This window comes from Phaseolus vulgaris, chromosome 3, assembly GCF_000499845.2.
Source record: "Phaseolus vulgaris cultivar G19833 chromosome 3, P. vulgaris v2.0, whole genome shotgun sequence".
In the NCBI taxonomy this organism is placed as follows: domain Eukaryota; kingdom Viridiplantae; phylum Streptophyta; class Magnoliopsida; order Fabales; family Fabaceae; genus Phaseolus; species Phaseolus vulgaris.
In genome coordinates this window covers 37,862,042-37,883,830 of record NC_023757.2, presented here as the reverse complement: position 1 = coordinate 37,883,830, position 21,789 = coordinate 37,862,042, and the positions used below count along the sequence as shown (strand labels likewise).

General features: G+C 30.8%; 1 protein-coding gene across 1 annotated transcript; it reads left to right on the top strand.

Annotated features, from left to right (window-relative positions):
- Window positions 1-10,663: 10,663 nt before the first annotated feature.
- On the top strand, window positions 10,664-16,077 carry LOC137807488 (uncharacterized). The gene is made up of 8 exons (XM_068608153.1): window positions 10,664-10,812; window positions 11,202-11,328; window positions 11,740-11,875; window positions 12,350-12,431; window positions 14,787-14,962; window positions 15,095-15,232; window positions 15,313-15,452; window positions 15,523-16,077. Exons 2-8 carry the CDS (start codon window positions 11,211-11,213, stop codon window positions 15,792-15,794), a joined length of 1,062 nt encoding a protein of 353 aa, XP_068464254.1. The 5' UTR covers window positions 10,664-10,812; window positions 11,202-11,210; the 3' UTR covers window positions 15,795-16,077.
- Window positions 16,078-21,789: the final 5,712 nt, after the last annotated feature.

Genomic DNA, 21,789 nt, shown 5'->3' with positions numbered 1-21,789 from the left:
GATCATTTATAAACTTTTTATTAAAATTACGTGGAAATTGTAACATTTCTATTTTTATCCATAATTGATAATATATTATGTATGCAATATCAAATTAACATATAATTAATATATATAAATATTTTATATTATATCTCAAAATATATTCTTCTTCATAGGATTTTAATATATATACAAAAGTTTATAAACAAAACATTCAACCTAAAAACATTTGTTCATCTGGCTACTCATTGCTATGAGACTTGGACATGCCTCTTAAATGTTGTGTCCGTGTCGGACATACGTATCGGACACCGACACTTATAAGACACTTGTAGGACACATATCCGTGAAGTGTTCAATTCAAAAAATATTTGTTGAATTTCTAATAATTCTAGCATGATTCTAACACAAATTTAAAAAGGAGAAATACATTAATTTTCTAAAAACTCAAACTTATTGTATAATTTTGTATTGTCATTATAAAAATAAGGAACAAATCCTTTTGAACCAACTATGATAAACATCTTTCTACTAAAAAAAATTGAAACATACTTGTGCACATAAATCTTTATTATCAATTTATATAATTCACAATTATATAATATATAGATTTGTGTCTCCATGTCCCACGTTTTAGAAATTATACGTATCTCTGTATTTGTGTCTGTGTCGTATCAGTGTTTGTATCGTATCAGTGTTTGTATCAATGTTTGTGTTACATAGCTGAGGAGTTATATCACCTACAACTTCATTTGTTTTCGTGTATATTAACACGATCATCACAGATTAGAGAAAACAAACACAAAACAAAGCACAGGGTGAGCTAGCTATTTTTAAGAATTCTAGTCTAAATTTAACTTTTAAGAACGATCATAATCCATCAAATTCTCATAATTTGCACAAAGTCATCAAGTGTTTATCACATTTATCTTCCACATTATTCCTGTCAGATTTCTACCGACTCACATACTCAAACACTTGACTCTACTTCCGGAAGACTCATGTATTGAAATTAGCATACAAAGACATTCACTTGTCATACTACTCATTGTGAATTCACACAGTCATGCGCATAATCATTTTAATATCTCATCATCTCATATGACAGAGTAAATCCATTTGATCTGCTTTGGTCAGTTCTTTCAAACCTCAGACTTAACCAAATGAACCTCCTTCGACTCTCACCAACTGAATAACTTCATCTATGTGATTCCATTATATCAGTAAAGTCAGGATCGTCTCATCACAAGACAATCACAACTCAATATACCCTAATAACAAATCTCAATACGGTATTTCCTTTCCTAAAAATACTATGTCTTAATCACACTTTCAATCATTCCATACCTCATGTAACACATCAAAATACCATTCAATCACATTACATTTTAAACTTTTCTAAATAATCCAAATAACTCAAAATTCAATTAAACATATAATTAAGTTCCTTAAATAATATTTTTAAATAAAATTTATAATTTCCACTTAAAAGCAATAAGCAATAATACATTGGGCTTTCAAAAGCAAAAATAAAAATTTTAAGTTCTTTTTTTTTTTACAAAGAGTCTAGCTTGAGCGAGAATTTGCTCGCTTGAGCGAGGTTCAACCCGAAAGCACTCAAAAATTCATCCTAGGCCTCGCCTGAGCGAGAAGGGACACGAGAGCACCTCATTTTTCCATTTTATTCTCGCTTGAGCGAGATATGCAGAGAAATCTACATAATCTTGTTATATTGCTAAACCAAAATGTATTCAACTCATAATTTTAATAATTTACACAATAAAATGACAATTCTTACTTGTATATGCTCTCTAAATCAAAATCACATATTAATTACTTCAACAAACTATTCAAATACAATTCAACTCATTAATATTAGTATTCAAACATTTTTTTATTCTCAATCACAAACACTTTCAACAACTTTTTTACCTTGAAATCAATATATAACATTTAAAATCAACCATTTTCGTCAATATATTACATTATTCTTAAGAGAGACAATCCTGGAAGCAAAAAGTGGAATTGGTGACCACATCATCTCCACATCCATATTGTATAGACTAGGGTTCTATTGAAAATTTAAACTAGCTTCCCTTACCTGAACTTGAGCAGATGCTCACTAAGAGCTCCAAATTTCCAAAAGCTTAAAGGTAACTTAATCTACACCACAGAGCCCTGATAAAAAATCTAACTATAACACTAGGACCCTAAGCCAACAGAGATTAACCCTGAAGCTAAAAGAGTCACATGCAAAACATAGATAGAGACGACCTAACAACTTCAAAATTTGACTCAAAGAGAATAACAAAAGTGAACTTACTCTATTAGAGATTTTGATCGGACAATCTTGTAGTCTTCGTTGTCAGGAGTCTAATGGTGGACTCCGATCGTCAAATTGATGAGCGATGATGAAAATCTTAGAGAGAAAGAAAAGGGAAGGAAAAAGAAAACTTCTACTGAGATAGTGATTCTTTTAAATGAGACCTAAATAATTGAATTTTCTATTTATATATATTATTTTCATTTTAACAATAAAATATTGAAATATCATTTAAAATATACCACTTCTACTCTAAGGTTATTTTCTAGATCTTACAAAAATCATAATTATTAGTTGCAAACATTTAAATTTAAGAATTAAAGATAAAAGTAGTATGTGCTTTCCAATAAAAGAAGAAAATAAGTTTTTTTTTTAAACAAAATGTTTTATACAAAATATAAAAAATATTCTAATTATACATAAAAATAAAATATACAAAATCAAATGCAACGCATTTATCCCTTATTATCGTTACAAATTAAAAAAAAAGTTATATTCATTGGAAATATAAGACACGGGCCTTTTAAATTGAAAATTGAAAGCATATAAACAAATACATTTGAGTGTGACGAGAGATGCAATAAACAAAATTTATAATAACGATGAACAGAAAAGATGTAACTAAAAAGGGACTCCATTAAAAAGTAAGAAGTCAAATTCTTATAGAGTTATTAATTATTAAAAAAATCACTAATAATCAGTATAAATATCATAAAAGTTTAAACAAAACTATGAATATAACAAAATCCATATAAATATTTGTTTGAAGTCATATTAGATAGAATCCTAATTGTGCAAAAACTAAAAGTAAGAAAGTGTGTTTTTCAAAAGAAAACCTTTTTCTTTTTCATAATGTAACACTACAGAAGTAACCGTGAAATGTTGATTAGCAATGCAAGCACCCAATAGTTGTATCCATGGTATTTCCTAATAAATTGTTTCTCACTCGTTCAAATTTTGACTCCTAAAAATCAATAAAAATTATGACTCAAGCATTCAACTAATTGCTTAACTGATAGTACTTTATTCAATATTAAAATCATCGCTTAATCACCATTCAAGCAACATCAAGATGCTCAAGTGATATAAGTAAAAAATACAACAAACTTTTGCATAAAGCTCGTCAAAACAAATCCAAACCCAATTAAAAACGTAGTTTGTCCAATTTAATAAATAACACCCTTTAAGTTATTATCAATTTAAAAAACACATAGTTGTTTGCAATCCAAATAATAAATAAAAAAGTAAAAAATTCTCTAAAATTCTAAAGACTTGAAGCAATATAACTAAATAATACCAAAATTTAGTCAATAATTAAATTAGTTGAGATAATCACTTTTCTCAACTCATCAAACAAGTTCAAATACTAGTAGCAAAATGAATGAAGAAAATTTCAAAGTAAAAAACACTTATTTTAAAATGAAATTTGATCAATAAATAGTTTTCAACACTTTAATTCCTATTCGATAGGAGCCGATTTCAAAATAGAAGAGAAATTAAATAAGAAGTTGAGAGAATGATGGAGAGGAAAATAAAACTCTATCGGACCCAAAAAAAGAAAATAAGAAATGAGAATAAATAAAAAATGTAATCCTTTCACCTATAGTTATAACAATTACAACAAATACAAGAAAATTATATATAAAAATTATATATAAAAATCTATGAACGAGACTTTTACTATAACTTACTCTCATATATTTTAAATTCTCAAACTCTTTGAATATTAGTCAAACGTTAAAATAGTTTACTTCTACAATTTTTATTTTTATTTTTTATATTCTTGTAGACCTTTATTATTTTATCAAGGACTAAAAAATTATATAATTATTTAGCTAAAATGATTTTTAGTATAGATAAGTTGATTGATAGCAAAAACAAGGTTGTGAAAAATATTTGATTATAACCATGATAATGGCAAATAAACACAACAATAAATGTTACCATTACAATTTTAGTGAGAAGAATAAAGTGTTATAGCCATTTTAATGGATAATAACACAAATAATAATAAAAATAAAACGAATGATACGAAGATAGTGCGGTGGTAGAGAAAGACTAATTATTCTCTTAGTTGTATTTTATACTTTATAATAATAAACAGGATATACTAAATGCGAAATAAATAAAAAAACAAATGTTAATGTATCAAATAATTAATTGTAATTAAATAAGATAGTTATCCTATTTGATCATCAACGAGTTCTAAAATAGTAGAACTTGGACCAATAAAATCAGTGTATTACTTTGTGTTGGATTTAATTTAATAGAGAAAAAAAAATGCAATTTTTGAATATGAGATAACATGTAATTCTATTTTATGTTTATACATCAGTGAGAGTGTGAATAAGACAAAAGATTGCGAAGCATTTCAAAATTTTTGGTGAGATTATCTTAATTTGTCTAAGACACTCACCCAAACATTTAAAAATAAAAAAAGAAGTAGGTTTTTCTTTTCTGCAGCTACATAATTTATTTTGGCACCCCATACTTAAAAAAATATCAAAATTATTCATTATGAATTTATAATTTAAAATATAAATCTTATTTGTATTTTAGATTATAAAATTCATAAGGCATTATGATATGAATGCAATAACAAGAATACATGATTCTTTGACATTCTTAGGAGCAACTTGAGTTGGTCATGAATTGACACTTTACTTAAAATTGGATCAATGTTCTAATTCAAGAACTCACCAAGACTTTGCACCGAACCAAAGCTCACATGGAAGTCCATATATTGTCAAATGGAATCAAGCAACAAAAATTGAAGAACAACAATTGAAAAACCGAACAGAATTGAAAGATATAACTACTGCACCGAACAAAAATTTGAAGACTAAGCTAGGAAACACAAATTTAAACGGTGAAAAAGGATGAAGAACACTAAACATTGGAAACTACCGATTGAAATTGCAAGAGATGAAAGAATGAACACTTATGGAATGAAGCTTGCTGGATTTGAGACTTTGGAACTGCATTCACGCCACTTGGATTCTTGTTCCAAGATAAGTGAAAGGTTGCCGCCACTTGAAGCTCACCATTGGCACACAAGATAAGGCAAAGGAAGAAGAAGACAACAAGACTCACAATTTCTCTCTAAACTTGAGTATAGTTTCTCTACTTCTAATTTCCAAATCTGAATTTTACAAAGGCAAGCACCTTATTTATAGCCTAAGAGGTGCTGAAAAATAGGTGGGAAAATTCAAATGAAACTCATTTGAAATTCCCACAAAAAACAAGTCACATGGGAGGTGTGACCTTTTTCTACTATGACACCTCCTAAAAACTACACCTACACCCCCTACTAAGTCACATGGACAATGTGACTCTCTTTAATACATTCACACTTATTTATTTAATATCCACACCTCCTACAAGAGTCATTCAAATGATGCTCTTTTATTTAATGCTTGGCCTTGCCCCTCATGGTTTGGACTTGGGCTTCTTGGGCTTGGGCCTTCTTGGGCTTTGGGCTTGGGCCTCATCTTTTGCAAAGACTAATAAGAAGAACTTTAAATGCTTTGGCCCTTGTCCATTTCTTCTATTGATAACATCTTTTTGATTATCATCATACTCCCCAAGTTGGAGAGAATTCGTCCACGAATTCAGTACTCCTGCATAAAACAAAGTCAGTTTGCAATTAGATAAGAGAATACAAGAAAAAATAGGCAAACATGACTTAGTACGTTGAAATGTTGGGAGTTCAAAAAAAGATGTCCTATACATAGCCCATGTTGGAAAAGATTGTTTAGAAATGATATTATTTGAAAAACTAGAAGGATTGAAAAAATCATCCTTAACATTCTTCATCCAATATGGTGTATAAGTAGGAACCCTGGGTAATGAACAAGACAAAGAAGAAGGATACCTTGTAGGCGTAGCACGAGTCAACAAAATTGAATTAGTTGAGAAGGTATTATGACTCGGTTTAGCATGTACTTCATTTGCTTTTTCATTTTCTCTTTTAGTTTCTTTGGGATTGGTCCTATATGCAGGGCTATTTGGTAAAGAAACCCCGGGCATGAAGTCTATTTGGTGTTCAATCCCTCTTAGAGGTGGTAAGCCTTTAGGAGGATCTTGAAACATATCTTCATATTCTTTTACCAAATTGTCCAAACATGTGGGACTATCCTTAGCCGACTCACATTCAATAGTCCTAGGAATAGCTAAAAAAATAGGTTTTTGAGTAACTATTACCTTTTTAACTTGTTGTGTGGACATGAGAAGGCTTCTCTTGGAATTTTTTATATCATTTTCTTTCTCTCTCTTTTCTCTCATTTTAACTTGGTCCTCATGAACTTCCTTTGGAGAGAGAGACTTAAGAATGACTTTGTGCCCATGGAAGTTAAAAGACATTTTGTTGGTAAAGCCATAATGAAAAACTTTTCTATCAAATTGTCATGGCCTACCTAAAAGAATATGTGTGGCTTCCATTGGGACAACATCACACAAGACCTCATCTTTATATTTACCAATAGAAAATGTAATGAGGACTTGCTAGTTAACAACAATCTCACCTACCTCACTTAACCATTGTAATTTGTAGGGCTTGGCATGAGAGATGGTAGATAATCCAAGCTTGTCTACCACTCTTGTGCTTGCCACATTAGCACAACTCCCCCCATCCACAATCAAAGAGCATACCCTATCATTAATAAGACACCTTGAATGAAAAATATTTTCTCTTTGAGTTTCATCAAAAGGTTTTAAAACTTGTCCAAGCATGCGTCTTATTACTAATAGGTCACCCTCATGTGGGCTCTCACTCTCACTCTCACTTGGGGATCTAGAAGGTGAAGAATGTCTAGAAGATTCAGACTCATGCTCACTACCATCTACCCCATCATGCATATACATAGTTCGCTTAGAAGGGCAATTAGAAGCAATATGTCCATAGCTTAAGCATTTAAAACACTTCTTACTAGACGATTTAGGTGGTGATTTAGGCCTAGAAGTGGAAGTGGAAGGCTTGTAATCTCTAGGTTTGAAAGTAGAGTCCTTAGAAGGGATATTTGAGAAAGAGCTATTTTTATTTTTCCAAGAAGAGTGGTAGTAGTTATCCTTAGAAGAATTTTTGAAAGCATTTTTCCTTGCAAGTTGATTTTCAATTTTACTAGCAAGGTGAACCACATTTTCCAAAGAAGAATATTCTTGTAACTCTACCACGTCTTGAATGTCCCTTCGAAGGCCACTCACAAACCTAGCTATCTTAGCTTCCCCCACTCTCATCCATATGAACTCGAATTAAAAGCGTATCTAGTTGTTTAAAGTAATCATCCACACTTAGCGTGCTAGTTGTTTAAAGTAATCATCCACACTTAGCGTGCCTTGATGAAACCGTTGGAGTTTCAACAATAGGTCTTTCCTAAAGTGTGGGGGTACAAATCTAGCACGTAAACAAGCTTTCAAATCGTCCCAAGAGACCACGGGCGATCTCTTGTGTAGGTCAATGTCCATGAGATATTGATGCCACCATTGCATGGCATAGTCTAAGAATTCTAAAGATGCTAATCTAGCCCTATGCTCATCTCTAACCCCATTTACATCAAATATTTGCTCAACCTTAGCCTCCCACCCTAAGTACACATTAGGATCACTTTCACCACTAAAGCTAGGAAGTTTTACATTAGGTGAATAAGGGCCAACCACATGTTGGCGCCTCTCTTCATGGTGATGGTGCCTTGGCCGTGCATTGTCTTCATAATATCCATGAGAAGAATGAGAATTCCTTGAAGAATGCCGAAGAGGAGGATGATGTCTTCTCTCCCAGTTTTGATGGTCTTCTTCACGGCTTAACTCCAAGCTTTGGAGCCTTGCCTCCATTTGTCTTATCATATCAAGATATTGAGCATTTGATTGTCTAGCATTCTTTAAATCTTCAAATAGAGCTGCCTTTTGAGGTGAGCAAGGTTTGAAGGATTCTCCACTAGAAAAATTAGCCATGATCAAAAAGTACAAAAACATAAACAAACAATTAAAGAAACTTGTTAGCAAAATAAAGTGAGATATAGGTTGCTGGAAAATGCCAAAAGAAAGTACTCAAACCACTCCAAGAAAGTATTCTGTCCTCAGCCAAGCCTTTCTTGTGGAATGGAGGAGCTTCAAATGAAAAATGCCAAAGCAAACCACACTCACTTAAGAACAATTCTCCACAAAACTTTAGAAGAACCAAAAAGACAAGCAAAAAAAGGTATAAGCAAGAAAAGCTAAACCAAAACAGAAAGCAATATATGACAAACTGGAAAAGAATATGAATGAAAGACAAGCAAGAAAATAAGGAACTCAATGAATAAAGAAGGCACACCAAAAGAATCCTAGAGAAAAGTACTAGAGTAGATTTAAGAAACAAAAACAGAACTACAAGAAAAAAATGTTGTATGCAAACTGTGCTATGTTTACAGATTTAACTGGAATTATTGAAAGCGAACTGGAATGTGAAAAATTAACCACAGAAACTTCAATGTCTTAACTCAATAATGGCACTGGAATGAGGTAAAAACAGTAAGCCAATTGAGAGAAATAAATTTTTCAAAATTGCTGCCCAATTACCGTATTTTTTTGGCAGAATTGTACACTTTTCGTATTTTATTTATCATTTTTTGTGTACTTGGAATTTTTGAGTACTTCTTTTTGCTATGCTTTTGTAACACTTTGAAGAATGTAAATCCAAATTTTCACAAATTTCCAGTGAGCCAATTAATTGCAGTAAATTGAAAACAGTAGCACGTTTGTAAGAAAACAGAGTATCCTATTTAGGAATGAAAAACAATATGATAAACTAGCAAAGACATAATGGAATGTGTGTAAAGGAACTTGTATAGAATGAAAATACAAGCATGAACTCAAATCTAAAAATGAAAATACGCAAAGGATCAAGCAATAAACTCAAAAACAGAGAGTAAAACAAAGCAAGAAACAATCAAAGCAATAAAAGTACTACAAGAAGTAATGACAATTATGGAATAACATGACTAAGACAGAACTTGACATGATTACAAAATTAAAAGACATATCACAAGATATAACAACAAGTGAAAGGAAACTTAAGGTCAGCTTAAGGAAGGAGAATGCCTTTCCAAAAAGCAGCCAAACTCATATGAAGAATGAGTGCCATAATCCTTTTCACAAACACTTGGTGTAACAAAAGAAAAACAGCAAGGAAACTCAAAATACAGCCTAAAAACAGAATGGTAAACAACTTGAATTAAAGAGTTCTTGAAAATAAAGTGCAGCACAACTCAAAAATTAAGCAACACAAAACCTAAACTCTAGATACCACATGATATGATTCCAATAGCAAATTTAGATTTTATAATTCATAATACAATTTTTTATTTTGGATTTTATAATTCGAAATGTAAAACTTTACAATTCATAAACATTAGATCCATTTTATTATATTTCAAAAAATTATGTAATCTATAATATATTTTTGTGCAATTTGGATACACTTTGCATTTATGAATTATGTAATTCGAAATACATTTTTTGTATATAAAAATTTTGTGTATTTCGAATTGCGCAATTTGAAATAAAAAAATGTATTTTAAATTGTATAATTCATAATACAATTTTTGTGATTAGATGATGAATGTGAGAGACTACTACGTGGCGCTAGAGGAGAGGTGTTGTGGTGGTGGGCAAGGTAGGAGCTCTTGCGATTGTGACACTAAAATTGAGGAGTTGTTGCGTCATTGACATTCAAGATGAATGTTATTGTGATTGAGAAAATGAATAAGGGTGTTTAATAGAAAAGATAAAGAAAAAAATAAATTTGTTATTTCGCTTGTTTGGAGTGTCGAAAAAATTGTCTAGAAAATTTTCTTGCTCAATCTTCATATAGTTTGTGAAAAGTCTAATTTACTCTTTTTGAATTGTAGAGTCTAGGAGGTATATTTTGGATTCAAAAATATCTTTTGTCCACTTTTCCTATTGCTCTTTATCATAAAGATCCAATAAAAAGGAAAACAATATTTTTATTCTCGTGTTCAATCTCTCTCTCGTTCCTTGTCACCTATGTTGAAGAAATGTTTGGAACCATGTAGAAAATGTAGAGCTGAGTAAGCCGAGTTTAATGAATCAAACATTGAATGAAATCGATTCCAAATTTTAGAATTCAGAATACAATTTTGTACTCCAAATTTTAAATTTCTGAAGGTCCACAGATTATGTAATTCAGAAATGAAAAAAAAAACCATACACTTTTAGTGAAGGTTAATTTTGAAATTAAAAGAGTTGTGGAGGTGAAGGAAGAAACTATAGAGGTGGAGGAAGAAAAAAGAGAGCACAGTGATAATGATTATGCCCAGGCCCATGACGATCCATATGGTTGTAGAGGAAAAAGTGATGGGCATGGGGATTGGGGTGGGGTCCAGTATCCACCATCTCCATCTCCATCTCCATCTCCATCTCCATCGGAGAGAGAAAGCAGACAGGGTACAAAAGGGCTGATCCAGAGGCAGCTTAACCTCGCTTCGTGCCTATCCTCCACCCTCACACACGTACAATACAAACCCACCCTTTCCTCCTCTCCTTCTTTACCATTCTCATATAATAATACTTTAACATTATTTTCCATCCTTTTATCATTTCTTCCTTCCGATCCCAATTCCTCACACCATTTTCAGTTCTCAGGGTTAGGTTTAGAACCCTTCTCTGCCTGCTCTGCAATTCTCTACTCACTGTTATTAGCCACTTAACAATCAATACACCATACTCATTACTCATCCTCTTCTTTGCTTCTCTAACCGTACATTTAGGGTTTCTCTATAATAACAAGAATAACAATCTTTTCATACATCCGCAAAAAAAATCACCTAAATTTCCCTTATTATTATTATTATTTGGCTTTATCTTTCCATTAACTAGGCTTCAGCTATTACGATAATAGTTTTGGAGAATGGACAAGAAAAAGGTAGCAGTTCCCCTCGTGTGCCACGGTCACTCTCGCCCCGTGGTCGATCTCTTCTACAGTCCTGTTACGCCTGATGGGTTTTTCCTCATCAGTGCAAGCAAGGGTACCCCTCTTTCTCTCTCTCCCTCTACAATCTTTGTTTTTTCAGCTTTAAATTCGGGCTGGTCACTGTTTTCGTGTCTCAATTTGGAACAATCATTGTCTTTTTTGGTCTTTTTCTGGATCTGAAATTATTTTAGGTTTGTGTTGGTGCCTAGTCCTCAAATTTTGATTCCTAAATGCACATCGTGGTGGCTGTGGATAATAGCATAATGTTGCTTGATATTATTTTCCGCGCTCGAACAAAACCAAAAGAAAAGAAAAGAAAAGAAAAGCATTTTAGGGTATTATTGCTGCTGTGAGGCGCAGTTAAATTATGTATTTCGGCACTGAGTGTCCGAGCTTGTTATATTGGTTTTTGATGTATCGAAGTGGAGTGGAAGATTTGATGCACGACTTTTTTCTTGGTGTTCAGATTCTAGTCCTATGCTCAGAAATGGAGAGACTGGGGACTGGATTGGAACATTTGAAGGGCACAAAGGTGCTGTGTGGAGTTGCTGCTTGGATACTAATGCCTTACGTGCTGCAACTGCTTCTGCTGATTTCTCAACGTATGTGATTCTGTTTTATTTGTGATTTCCTTTTCAATGTGTTAGCTGTTAAGCTTTTACGCTGTCCCATGCATTTAATGGTGTTGTTACTCGGGATTTATACCATTTATTTGATATTAGTACTGTGTTTACTTGTAAACTTGTTTTCTTGCTTGTCTGTGCACTCTCTTGTTGGATCCGTTTATGTTATTACTTATTATTGCGGTAGGAGCACGGTCGTGTGTTTTGGCAGTCGTTGAAGTATATTGTCTTGACATGTATTCTGTAGTGTTGGCAGCTAGATCTTCCTGGTAATGGACTGACACATGTATTAGCTGTTGGGTTTCTGTACATTAGAATCACTCTTTTTTTGCCTTTCTTACAACATAGAAGTGGTATGATGTGTTCAATTTAGACTCAACAATTAATCTAGCGCATTATATTATGAAGGTTTTAGTTCATTGATTAAAGGTTTACATTTGGTTTATTGAGCAGGAAAGTTTGGGATGCTTTAACAGGAGATGAATTGCACTCATTTGAGCATAAGCACATTGTTCGAGCATGTGCCTTTTCAGAGGTAGATTTGGAAGTGTTTTTATTTTTCATTTATTACTATGATTTTTGCTGAAATCCATTTCTGGAGTAGGAAAAACCAATGCATCAATGAGTTATAAAAGCATAAAATAAATTGGACCATGCTAGTTGACATGAATTGAGATTCAATTAATTTGATTTCATACAAATAGTCACTCCATTGATTCAGAAGACATTGACATTTGTTTGTTGCTAGCATTATTGCATGCTGAGTTTTGGTTCCTTTTTTGATTACATGTGACCCAAACAATAAAATTATATTCGGTTTGGTTTCTGAACTTAAAAAAACCCAAGCCAATCTAATTTTTGCGGTTTGGTTTGGATTGACTTTTAGTTTTGTTTATAAATTTTTATTATTAGTCTGATCCTTTTGACATGACGGTCCAATGCTATCATGATGAATAATTTCATTTCATGTTCCACTATAATTAAAGATCTGTTCTCTTCTATACTGTGTATAGTATTACAGAATTTGTTTACATATACTAGTAGCTTTTTTTTTTCCTATTAGCAAAGGAACTAGAGTAAAATAGGTACCCTTTTACAACAAAGGAAAAACAAAAGACAAAGGTGGTTATGTTGTATTTATATATTGTGGCATAAATACTAGATAACTCCTAAGATCTACCTTTCATAAGCCTAATAAACTCCTTGCACACTCTTATACAATATTGCGTGAAATTCAAAACTGAAACATGAAAACTGACCTCTTCATATTGTTTCTTTCTAGTGATATTTTATTCTGTTTTACCACTATCCCCTAAGGCTAATAATTTAGTATTTACACCACCACGACAACTATTCCCCTACCTCATTTATATAATAAACATACTACTACTTTGCTACAAATTTATAGGCATACGTCAAGTTAGATTTTGCTCTTGCTCACATACATATCTCGTATATGAGTCATATAATAAGTAATATAATATTTAAATTATTGTTTGGTTCAAACTGAATAGGTTCTGAAGTGTTTGACAAAGAAAATCCAAATTGATTAAATACTTTTGGTTTTAATTGGTTTTTGGTTATTTTTTTGATTCTGAACACCCCAAATGCTGAATATAGTTGGAACTTTAGGAATTTTGATTCTGTTGCATTTCCAAGTTCCAACAATCCAGATCTCAGTGGCTTCATACTGTAGAGTTTATGTAAACTCATGGAGGGTCCGCAAAGTTGTAAGAGTAAACCAAATATGAAATCAATATGAAGGTTTAAATACTTAACTACAGTATCCAAAGAAAATATAATTGTAGAATAATAAATATCCAAATTCGAACTTCATAATGAAGCAAACCACAAACACAAAGTATCATTGTGCAATTTAAAATATTACAGAAGTGACCAAATCAAAAGTTCATAAGGTTAAGTCTTTTGGTGCAGGTAGATACATTTGTTAACAATTTAAGCTTTTAACTGGGTAATCAAGTGTCTCATTAAACATTCAGTGCAAATCCAATTTTGATAGGCTAGTGAGGGCAGGCACAGCAGAATATATAAGGGAAGAAGGGTAGCCAAAATGCACGCTGATTCCATCCACCATTAAATTCAGATTTTCAAAATGTGGAAGGTTTAGTTCCTCTGGAACATCGGAGGCCCAACATTGTACAATAAGGGGAAGCTGTATGGATCTATATGTTTTGTTTTAAAAATTTAGGTGGATATTATATTAAGGTTCTGTTTTGAAAATTTTATCTAATTATTTGAGCATTTATTTTACGTCTCTTTATTTGATAATTTATCTTGATGCAAATTTCCTTTTCCACCAACTTTAGGGTGTGCTTCGATGGGGATATTTGGGTCAGGAATTCAATTTTTAAGTGAGTTTTAAGTATCATACATCAAAATGACTTGTTTGTATATTAAATCCAAAAAAATTATAAAAATGATGATAGTTTCATAGTTTTTTAAGCAAAATGTTGCAATTTTAAATAACACTTAAAAGTTAAGGAATTCTACATAACTCTTTAAATGAAGGAATTTCAAATAACAGGTAAAATGATTTTTTAGCAATTACTTTATTCAAACAAAAAAATTGGAAAAACACAAGAAATGAAAGTATTGTCTAAGCAAAGTATTGTAAAAATGAAAGAAATTTAATCTGAGTAATATTATTCCCATGCATTTTAAATTCCTTGGAATTTTGAAATTCAATATCAAACACTATTCTACATCTCATTTCTGTGTTTTAATGTTACTTTACACTGCATACAAATCCTTTGTTGTAGATAGTGTTTGCACATGTCTTGCAGATCTTCTTTTTCAATCCCATTTACATAGATTTTGCCTACAAATGCTTACATTTTCATATTCATTGACATTTTATACCTTGGAGCAGGATACTCACCTTTTGCTCACTGGGGGGGTGGAAAAAATTCTCCGCATCTATGATATGAATCGGCCTGATGCACCACCCAGAGAAGTGGATAAATCCCCTGGTTCTGTCAGAACTGTCGCCTGGCTTCATAGTGACCAGACAATTTTGAGTTCTTGTACCGATATGGGAGGAGTCAGGTATATTTTCCATTTAGTTTTTGATGCTGAAAGTTTGTCTGTGTTGTAAATTATGTGCTAGCTTTCTCCTTTTTATTTTAATAGTATACATATTAGCATTGTATATATTTTTTAATAGTTGATGTTTCACAGGTTATGGGATGTAAGAAGTGGTAAAATAGTCCAGACACTTGAAACCAAGTCATCTGTGACAAGTGCTGAAGTGAGTCAGGATGGCCGTTATATTACAACTGCAGATGGTTCTACTGTAAAGTTTTGGGATGCTAATTAGTAAGTACAAGCCATGATGGTCCATGTTTTTTCCCAAATCTGCTTATATGGTTTATCATCTTAGTTACCTTTGTTTTCAGCTATGGACTGGTAAAGAGCTATGATATGCCCTGCACAGTGGAATCAGTTTCACTAGAGCCTAAGTTTGGGAACAAGTTTGTTGCCGGAGGAGAAGATATGTGGGTTCATGTTTTTGATTTCCATACAGGCAATGAGATTGGTAAGCTACTGACCATTATTTCTTTGATCTTTTATTGTGTGTTCTGTTTTGACGATCAATCTATGTACAGCATGCAACAAGGGGCACCATGGTCCTGTTCATTGTGTTCGATTTTCTCCTGGTGGAGAATCCTATGCCTCTGGATCCGAGGATGGAACCATCAGAATATGGCAGACTGGTCCATTGACTCTCGATGACTCGGAGGCTTTGTCTGCAAATGGATCAATTGATAAGGTGAAGGTAACTGCAGATGAGGTTTCACGCAAGATTGAGGGTTTTAATATTTCTGATGAGGGGAAATCTAAAGCCAAGGATGAGGCTCTGGAGGAATCAAGCAAATAGTCGTGCATTTTGTCTGGGCAGAGTGTTAGAATTAACTAGATCAAGTGCCTACTTTTGTACGTGATTAGTAAAACTAAATTTTGTAAATTTTAGTTTGTTTGAGATTTTACTGAATTGAACGAGCTTGTTGCAGCTGGCTGAAATAAGTTCTATGTTTGCTTTCATTTCAATTCTGACATGGGAGTTTATGGAATATAGGAAATGACTTGGTATACTTGTTCAAGAATCATGGGCATCATTTAAGCGGCTTTAATCAATTCATTCTGGCCAGTCCAATTTTTTCCGGGACTTAGTTTATTTTTTCTTGCTTATAGGTGCTATCTAGTATTTGAAGTTAAAAATAGTGCCTAGTACAAGCTTGCATAGTTATGTTCCATTTCGCTTTTACTACAAGCATGCATAATTATGTAGAAATCTGAACTATTATATGCTCAACTCTACTCGAAAGCAAGTGCTCCTTGTCTAGCCATTTTCTAATTTTCTAATTAGGTCCAAAACAGAGTAGATGGATTTTATTTTTAGGAATCATTATGAGGAGGTTGATCTTTCGTGTTTACCAAATCTTAATATTTAAAACTTTTCCAATGTTTGTAGAGAATAGTGCTTGGCCCAACAAGGAGGGTACGACTATAACTTGTTAATTTGGGGGTTTTACACGATTTTTCTTTCCAATATGAATGGTTTCTTCTTTAGGTGCGGTGGGAATATTTAGCGAGATTCTGTCAACAATGTGGGTTGAAGAAGCATTCTATAATCTTACTGACAGAGCTCTATATAGAGAGCATAAAAGGCAATAGTTACATCCTTTATTTTAAGCATAATAAACCTTAAAAAATCATACTTCGTAACTCCTAAAAAATAGGAAAGGTTGCAGCTGTTATTAGCAATGTGCACTTGCACAGAAGCGTTAAATATGAATAACCAAACTAATGAGAAGGTTTAGGCATTGAGATGTAGATGAGAGAACGGAGTCTAGTGAGTGTGGAAGGAGAGACAGGTTTTGGCGGGAAAAATATATAACTTTACGTCACTCAGATCTCTCTCCTTCATTGTATTAATCGTATCACCATTGATAATATTAGTCTGTATGCTATTTTCATTTGACAATTCCATCAACTCCACATTTTCGATTGTAGTTAATACATGAGTGATGACAGCAATTATAGCAATGTTTATTTACCCCTTACGTACTCAATTCTATTAAACAAAACTGTACGGATGTAGTTTATATTCATCCCAACACACCTTAATTTTATATAAGCAATAATTAAGTATTAAAACTACGATGATAACTCAATCATGTCATTTCACCTATATCTTTATTTAAGATAGTGTTAGAATATTTCTTCCGGCATCCCAATTAGTTTAGTTTATAGGAGACATTTTAACCTAACAAAAGAAATTTCTTCCTTATCTTCTTGTTTCTCAATCTTTTATTAATCTTAATTTTCAAATTAGCTGTTTTTCATATTAATAAGAAAATATACTTTAAATTTAATTCAATTTTATAAAATTGAATTATAAGATAATTTGTATCCACTTATATATTATAAAATATTCTTATATGTAGTTAATAAACTTACAACATATATTTAATAATTTTTAAAAGAAGTTAAGGAAAGAACAAATATTTTGAAAACCTTTTAAAATCAATTCTCTCTCTTAATTTAGTTAAGTCATCAATTTTTTTTCTTATATTTTTTTTTAAGAGAACTTGTCAACGAAAAACTTTTTATAGTTATTCCTTAACTCCTTCATTTTATTGTCCAATAATGAGTTAGTTTTGAGCATCTTTGACAACGAATTTCTTGAGTGACCTACTCAGAGTCCATCCTTTTTTTCTAAGAGTAGAACCAACAATTCTACCATAAACATCAGCATGTACATATCTTTATCAGAAGGAGTTAGTGCAACACTATTTTTCTTCATTGCCACTTAAAGTTCCTGATCACGGAAACTTACCAAGAATAACTAATGCCAACAAAAAATCCCTATTGATGCAATCTTTTTAGAGGATGATGGGAGTGTGACCTATTGATATGTTGTGGTTTAAAATACTTTTCTTTTTTCTTTTGTTCCTTTTCATGGTCCACTCCCAATGGAGTAAATATGTCTATTATGACTTCTTTCCAGCTGTATGTAACCGACCATGCATCGAAATATATGATTGAACTCTTCCGAATTGAACATGTTCCAGTTACCCAAGCCTAACCCTCGTTTTAAGACAATTAATTAGATATAATCCATGTGTACGAAATCATTTCCTAATTACTAGATTAACTCGGTAAATTGTATCAAACCGGGTCCATCTACACAGGAACCCTCTTTTTGACCCTATAAATACATGTGTAAGAACAAGACAAATGTACGCAATTATAACTCCCAACTATTGTATATCGAACATTGACTTGAGTGTCGAAGGACTTTTTTCAGGTACCCTCCCCCTATGGCCGAAGACCGACGACCGAATAAGAATGATAGTCGACACGTGGAAGATCGAAGACCATTTACAAACCGTAGGACTAGACCTTCACGATCCATACAAGAACACCAACCAATTTCTACTCTATTTCGACCACTCTAACATGTTCAATCCTTAATAAAATTTTTGTTTTTATAGATTCGTGGTCACCATTGTGTTTATAATGAAAAGTTAATCTCAGTCAAGTTTAAATCACGAAAATAAATTCTTGTTTTTTATATTCGTGATCACTATTGTATTTATAATGAAGAGTTAATATCAATCAAGTTAAAAATATAAAAAGAATTGACACACATAGTGAAACCAAACATACTAAGTCTAAATGATCCCTAGATAAAAAAATACACTGAGAAGGGAACTTTGGTTTATCACCATAATAAAAATACAGAGGACCATTAGACTCAACTAACATTTAAAAAAGATTTTTCTTAGAACATTTGATAAGAAGATGTTAAAAGAACAAGTAGTGAAGTCATGGATTGCCCTATTAGCAACAACCGACCCATTCAATTAGCTAGTCGGGTACTACAATAATGCAATAGAACTTGTGGTGTTGGATTATTAAGGTGAAAACTCTTGCATGTAACTCAAAAAAACTTGCAATAATATCGGAAAAAAAATCTAGTTGTTTGAATGCAATTGTGTCAGTGAGCATTCAACACACATTGCAACCATCCACAATTGTGAAATCAAACGATCATGAAACTAGGACCTTTCAACACCAGACGAGATGTCACCTCCCATTAATGCCATCGTTACTAGAACCACTAGGCTTGCATCAATACCATCACAAATATAGCTGGGAGAATCTTCACCTAAAAAATTTATTTTTTGAAGACACTTTGTCAGGAATCCTCCTTTAATCTTTGGAGCCAGTGTACGACTATAGCATGGAAATCAATGTCAATGAAAGACATTTATTTGCTTATGTGTTTGTTTCAGTGTTTTACTATGGACGAGGAGAGAAAGACACATATCATATGTGTTTGTATCTATTTAGAAAAGCAGAGATTTACCTTTTCTCCATGTGTCAAGTGATTTGAGGAGAAAACTATAGTAAAATGTATTGATTTACTATCTTGTCCTTGAATAATTTTTTATACACATATAAATAACATTTTATATATTATAATAAAAATATTATATATTTATAATATAAATATAAAAATTAATTTTAATAATATAATACAATAGTAATAAAATAAACATATTTATATAATAATAATATAAATGTATTTATATAGTAATAGGAAAAAATTTAGTAATATAAATGTAAAAACTATGAAATAATAATATATTTAAAATTTAAAATAGGAATAATAATAATAGAAATAAATATAAATTACATATTTAATAATAATTAAAATAAATTTATTAAATAATAATATTAACAATAATAAAAGTTAATTTTAATTTTGATTTGATTTTATGAAAATATTTTTTTATATGTATTTATAAAATTTTAATTAACTAAAATTAACACAAAAGTATCTCATATTTTATTATTTAAATACTTTTTTAAGGAAATGGTAAACTTGTAAATTTACATTTTACACATTTTTAAAAAATAAAATTCTCCTTATAACCATCATATCACTCACAACCTTCAATAAACTTTCCTCACAAATTCATTCACTCTAACATACCTTATGTTTTGTTTAGATTAGAGAGTGAATTTGAGATGATTTGAAGGAAAAGTGTGAAGAAAATAAGGTTGTTTGGATTAAGATAAATAGAGTAGAAAGTATAAGGAAATTTTATAAAAAGTTTGTGAATGATATGATATATGTGGGGTAAATTCCCTATCTAGCATCATTTACATTTTTATTTTCCTAACTAGCACCCTTTTTTTTTTATTTCCCTATCTAGCACCCTTTTGTTTTTATTTCCATATCTAGCACCCTTTTATTTTTTATTTCCCTATCTAGCACCATTTAAAAAATAAATAAAAATAATAATAAATTATTATTTTTTTAATAATTTTAATTTTGAATGCATTAAAAAATAAGTATTTTTAATGTTTAAAATAGTTAAAAATATAATTAATGAATAAAAATAAAAAAAAGTAATAAATTAAAAATGTTTAGTTTAAATTTTTTTTTAAGAATGAAAAAAATAAGAAATTAAACCCTACAACAACATAAAAGTTGAATCTATAAACATAAATTAGTATTTATTTTCATTATTATTGATGATGTAATCATGTTAATTTCAAGTAAAAAATACAAGACATAATTATAAAAAAACCAAAGTCAATTAGTATTAATTAATAGTGGACACACAAATAATATTGAAGTGTCTACCCTAAATGCAAAATCCTAAAAAAAACTAATGCAAATGCTACACTTAATGCTTAAAAATGAGAAGAAAAAAATGCAAAAATAAATAAGTATAGAAAATAAAAACAACAATAATAAAATAAAAACAAAAATAAATAAACAATGGCAGAAAAAAATAATAACTAAAAACATATAAGATATAAAATAAAGGCAAAACAAAATAAGATAAATATACAAGATATAAAAAAAAAAAAAATCCAAACAAGATAAAGATAAGAGATATAAGACGATATTAAATAAGTAGATGTTGATCATAAAAAGAAAAATAAATAAAAGATGATCATTCATTTAATATTTTCTTCAATGGTACATTAAATAGTTTGTGCGTGATGAAACATAGCATAATTAATGACGAGAAGTGCACAATCTAATAATGTTGGGACATGTTCTTTTTGTGTGTCCTGGTGTTTGATAATATGAACATTTTTTTGTTTGATCATGTTATTATCTTATGTTTATATCAACCCTTATTCGACTTGACTCAAGTCTCTCCTTTGAGGTTATTTTCATGTCGAGACTTGGACATAGTATTTGACTAGTGTATGCTGGCCAATACTCTTCATTTTTTAGTTCCATCAAATAGTCTTTAGTAACATGAAAGATATGTTGCAATGTTGTTGTTTTTATTTTCTATATTTATTTATTTTTTACATTTTTCTTCTTCTCATTTTTAAGCATTAAGTGTAGCAATTGCATTAGTTTTTTTTAGGATTTTGCATTTAGGGTAGATAGACACTTCAATATTATTTGTGCATTCAATATTAATTAATATTAATTGATTTTGATTTTTTTATAATTATGTCTTGTATTTTTTATTTGAAATTAACATGATTACATCATCAATAATAATAAAAACAAATACTAATTTGTGTTCATAGATTCAACTTTTATGTTGTTGTAGAGTTTAATTTTTTATTTTCTTCATTCTTAAAAAAAATTAAATTAAACATTTTTAATTTATTACTTTTTTTTATTTTTATTTTGTAAAAACTCATTTCTTTATTTATTAATTATATTTCTAACTATTTTAAACATTAAAAATACTTATTTTTTAATATATTCAAAATTAAAATTATCAAAAAAAAATTAATATATTATTTATTTATTTATTTTTGAAATGGTGCTAGATAGGGAAATAAAAAATAAAAGGGTGTTAGATAGGGAAATAAAAACA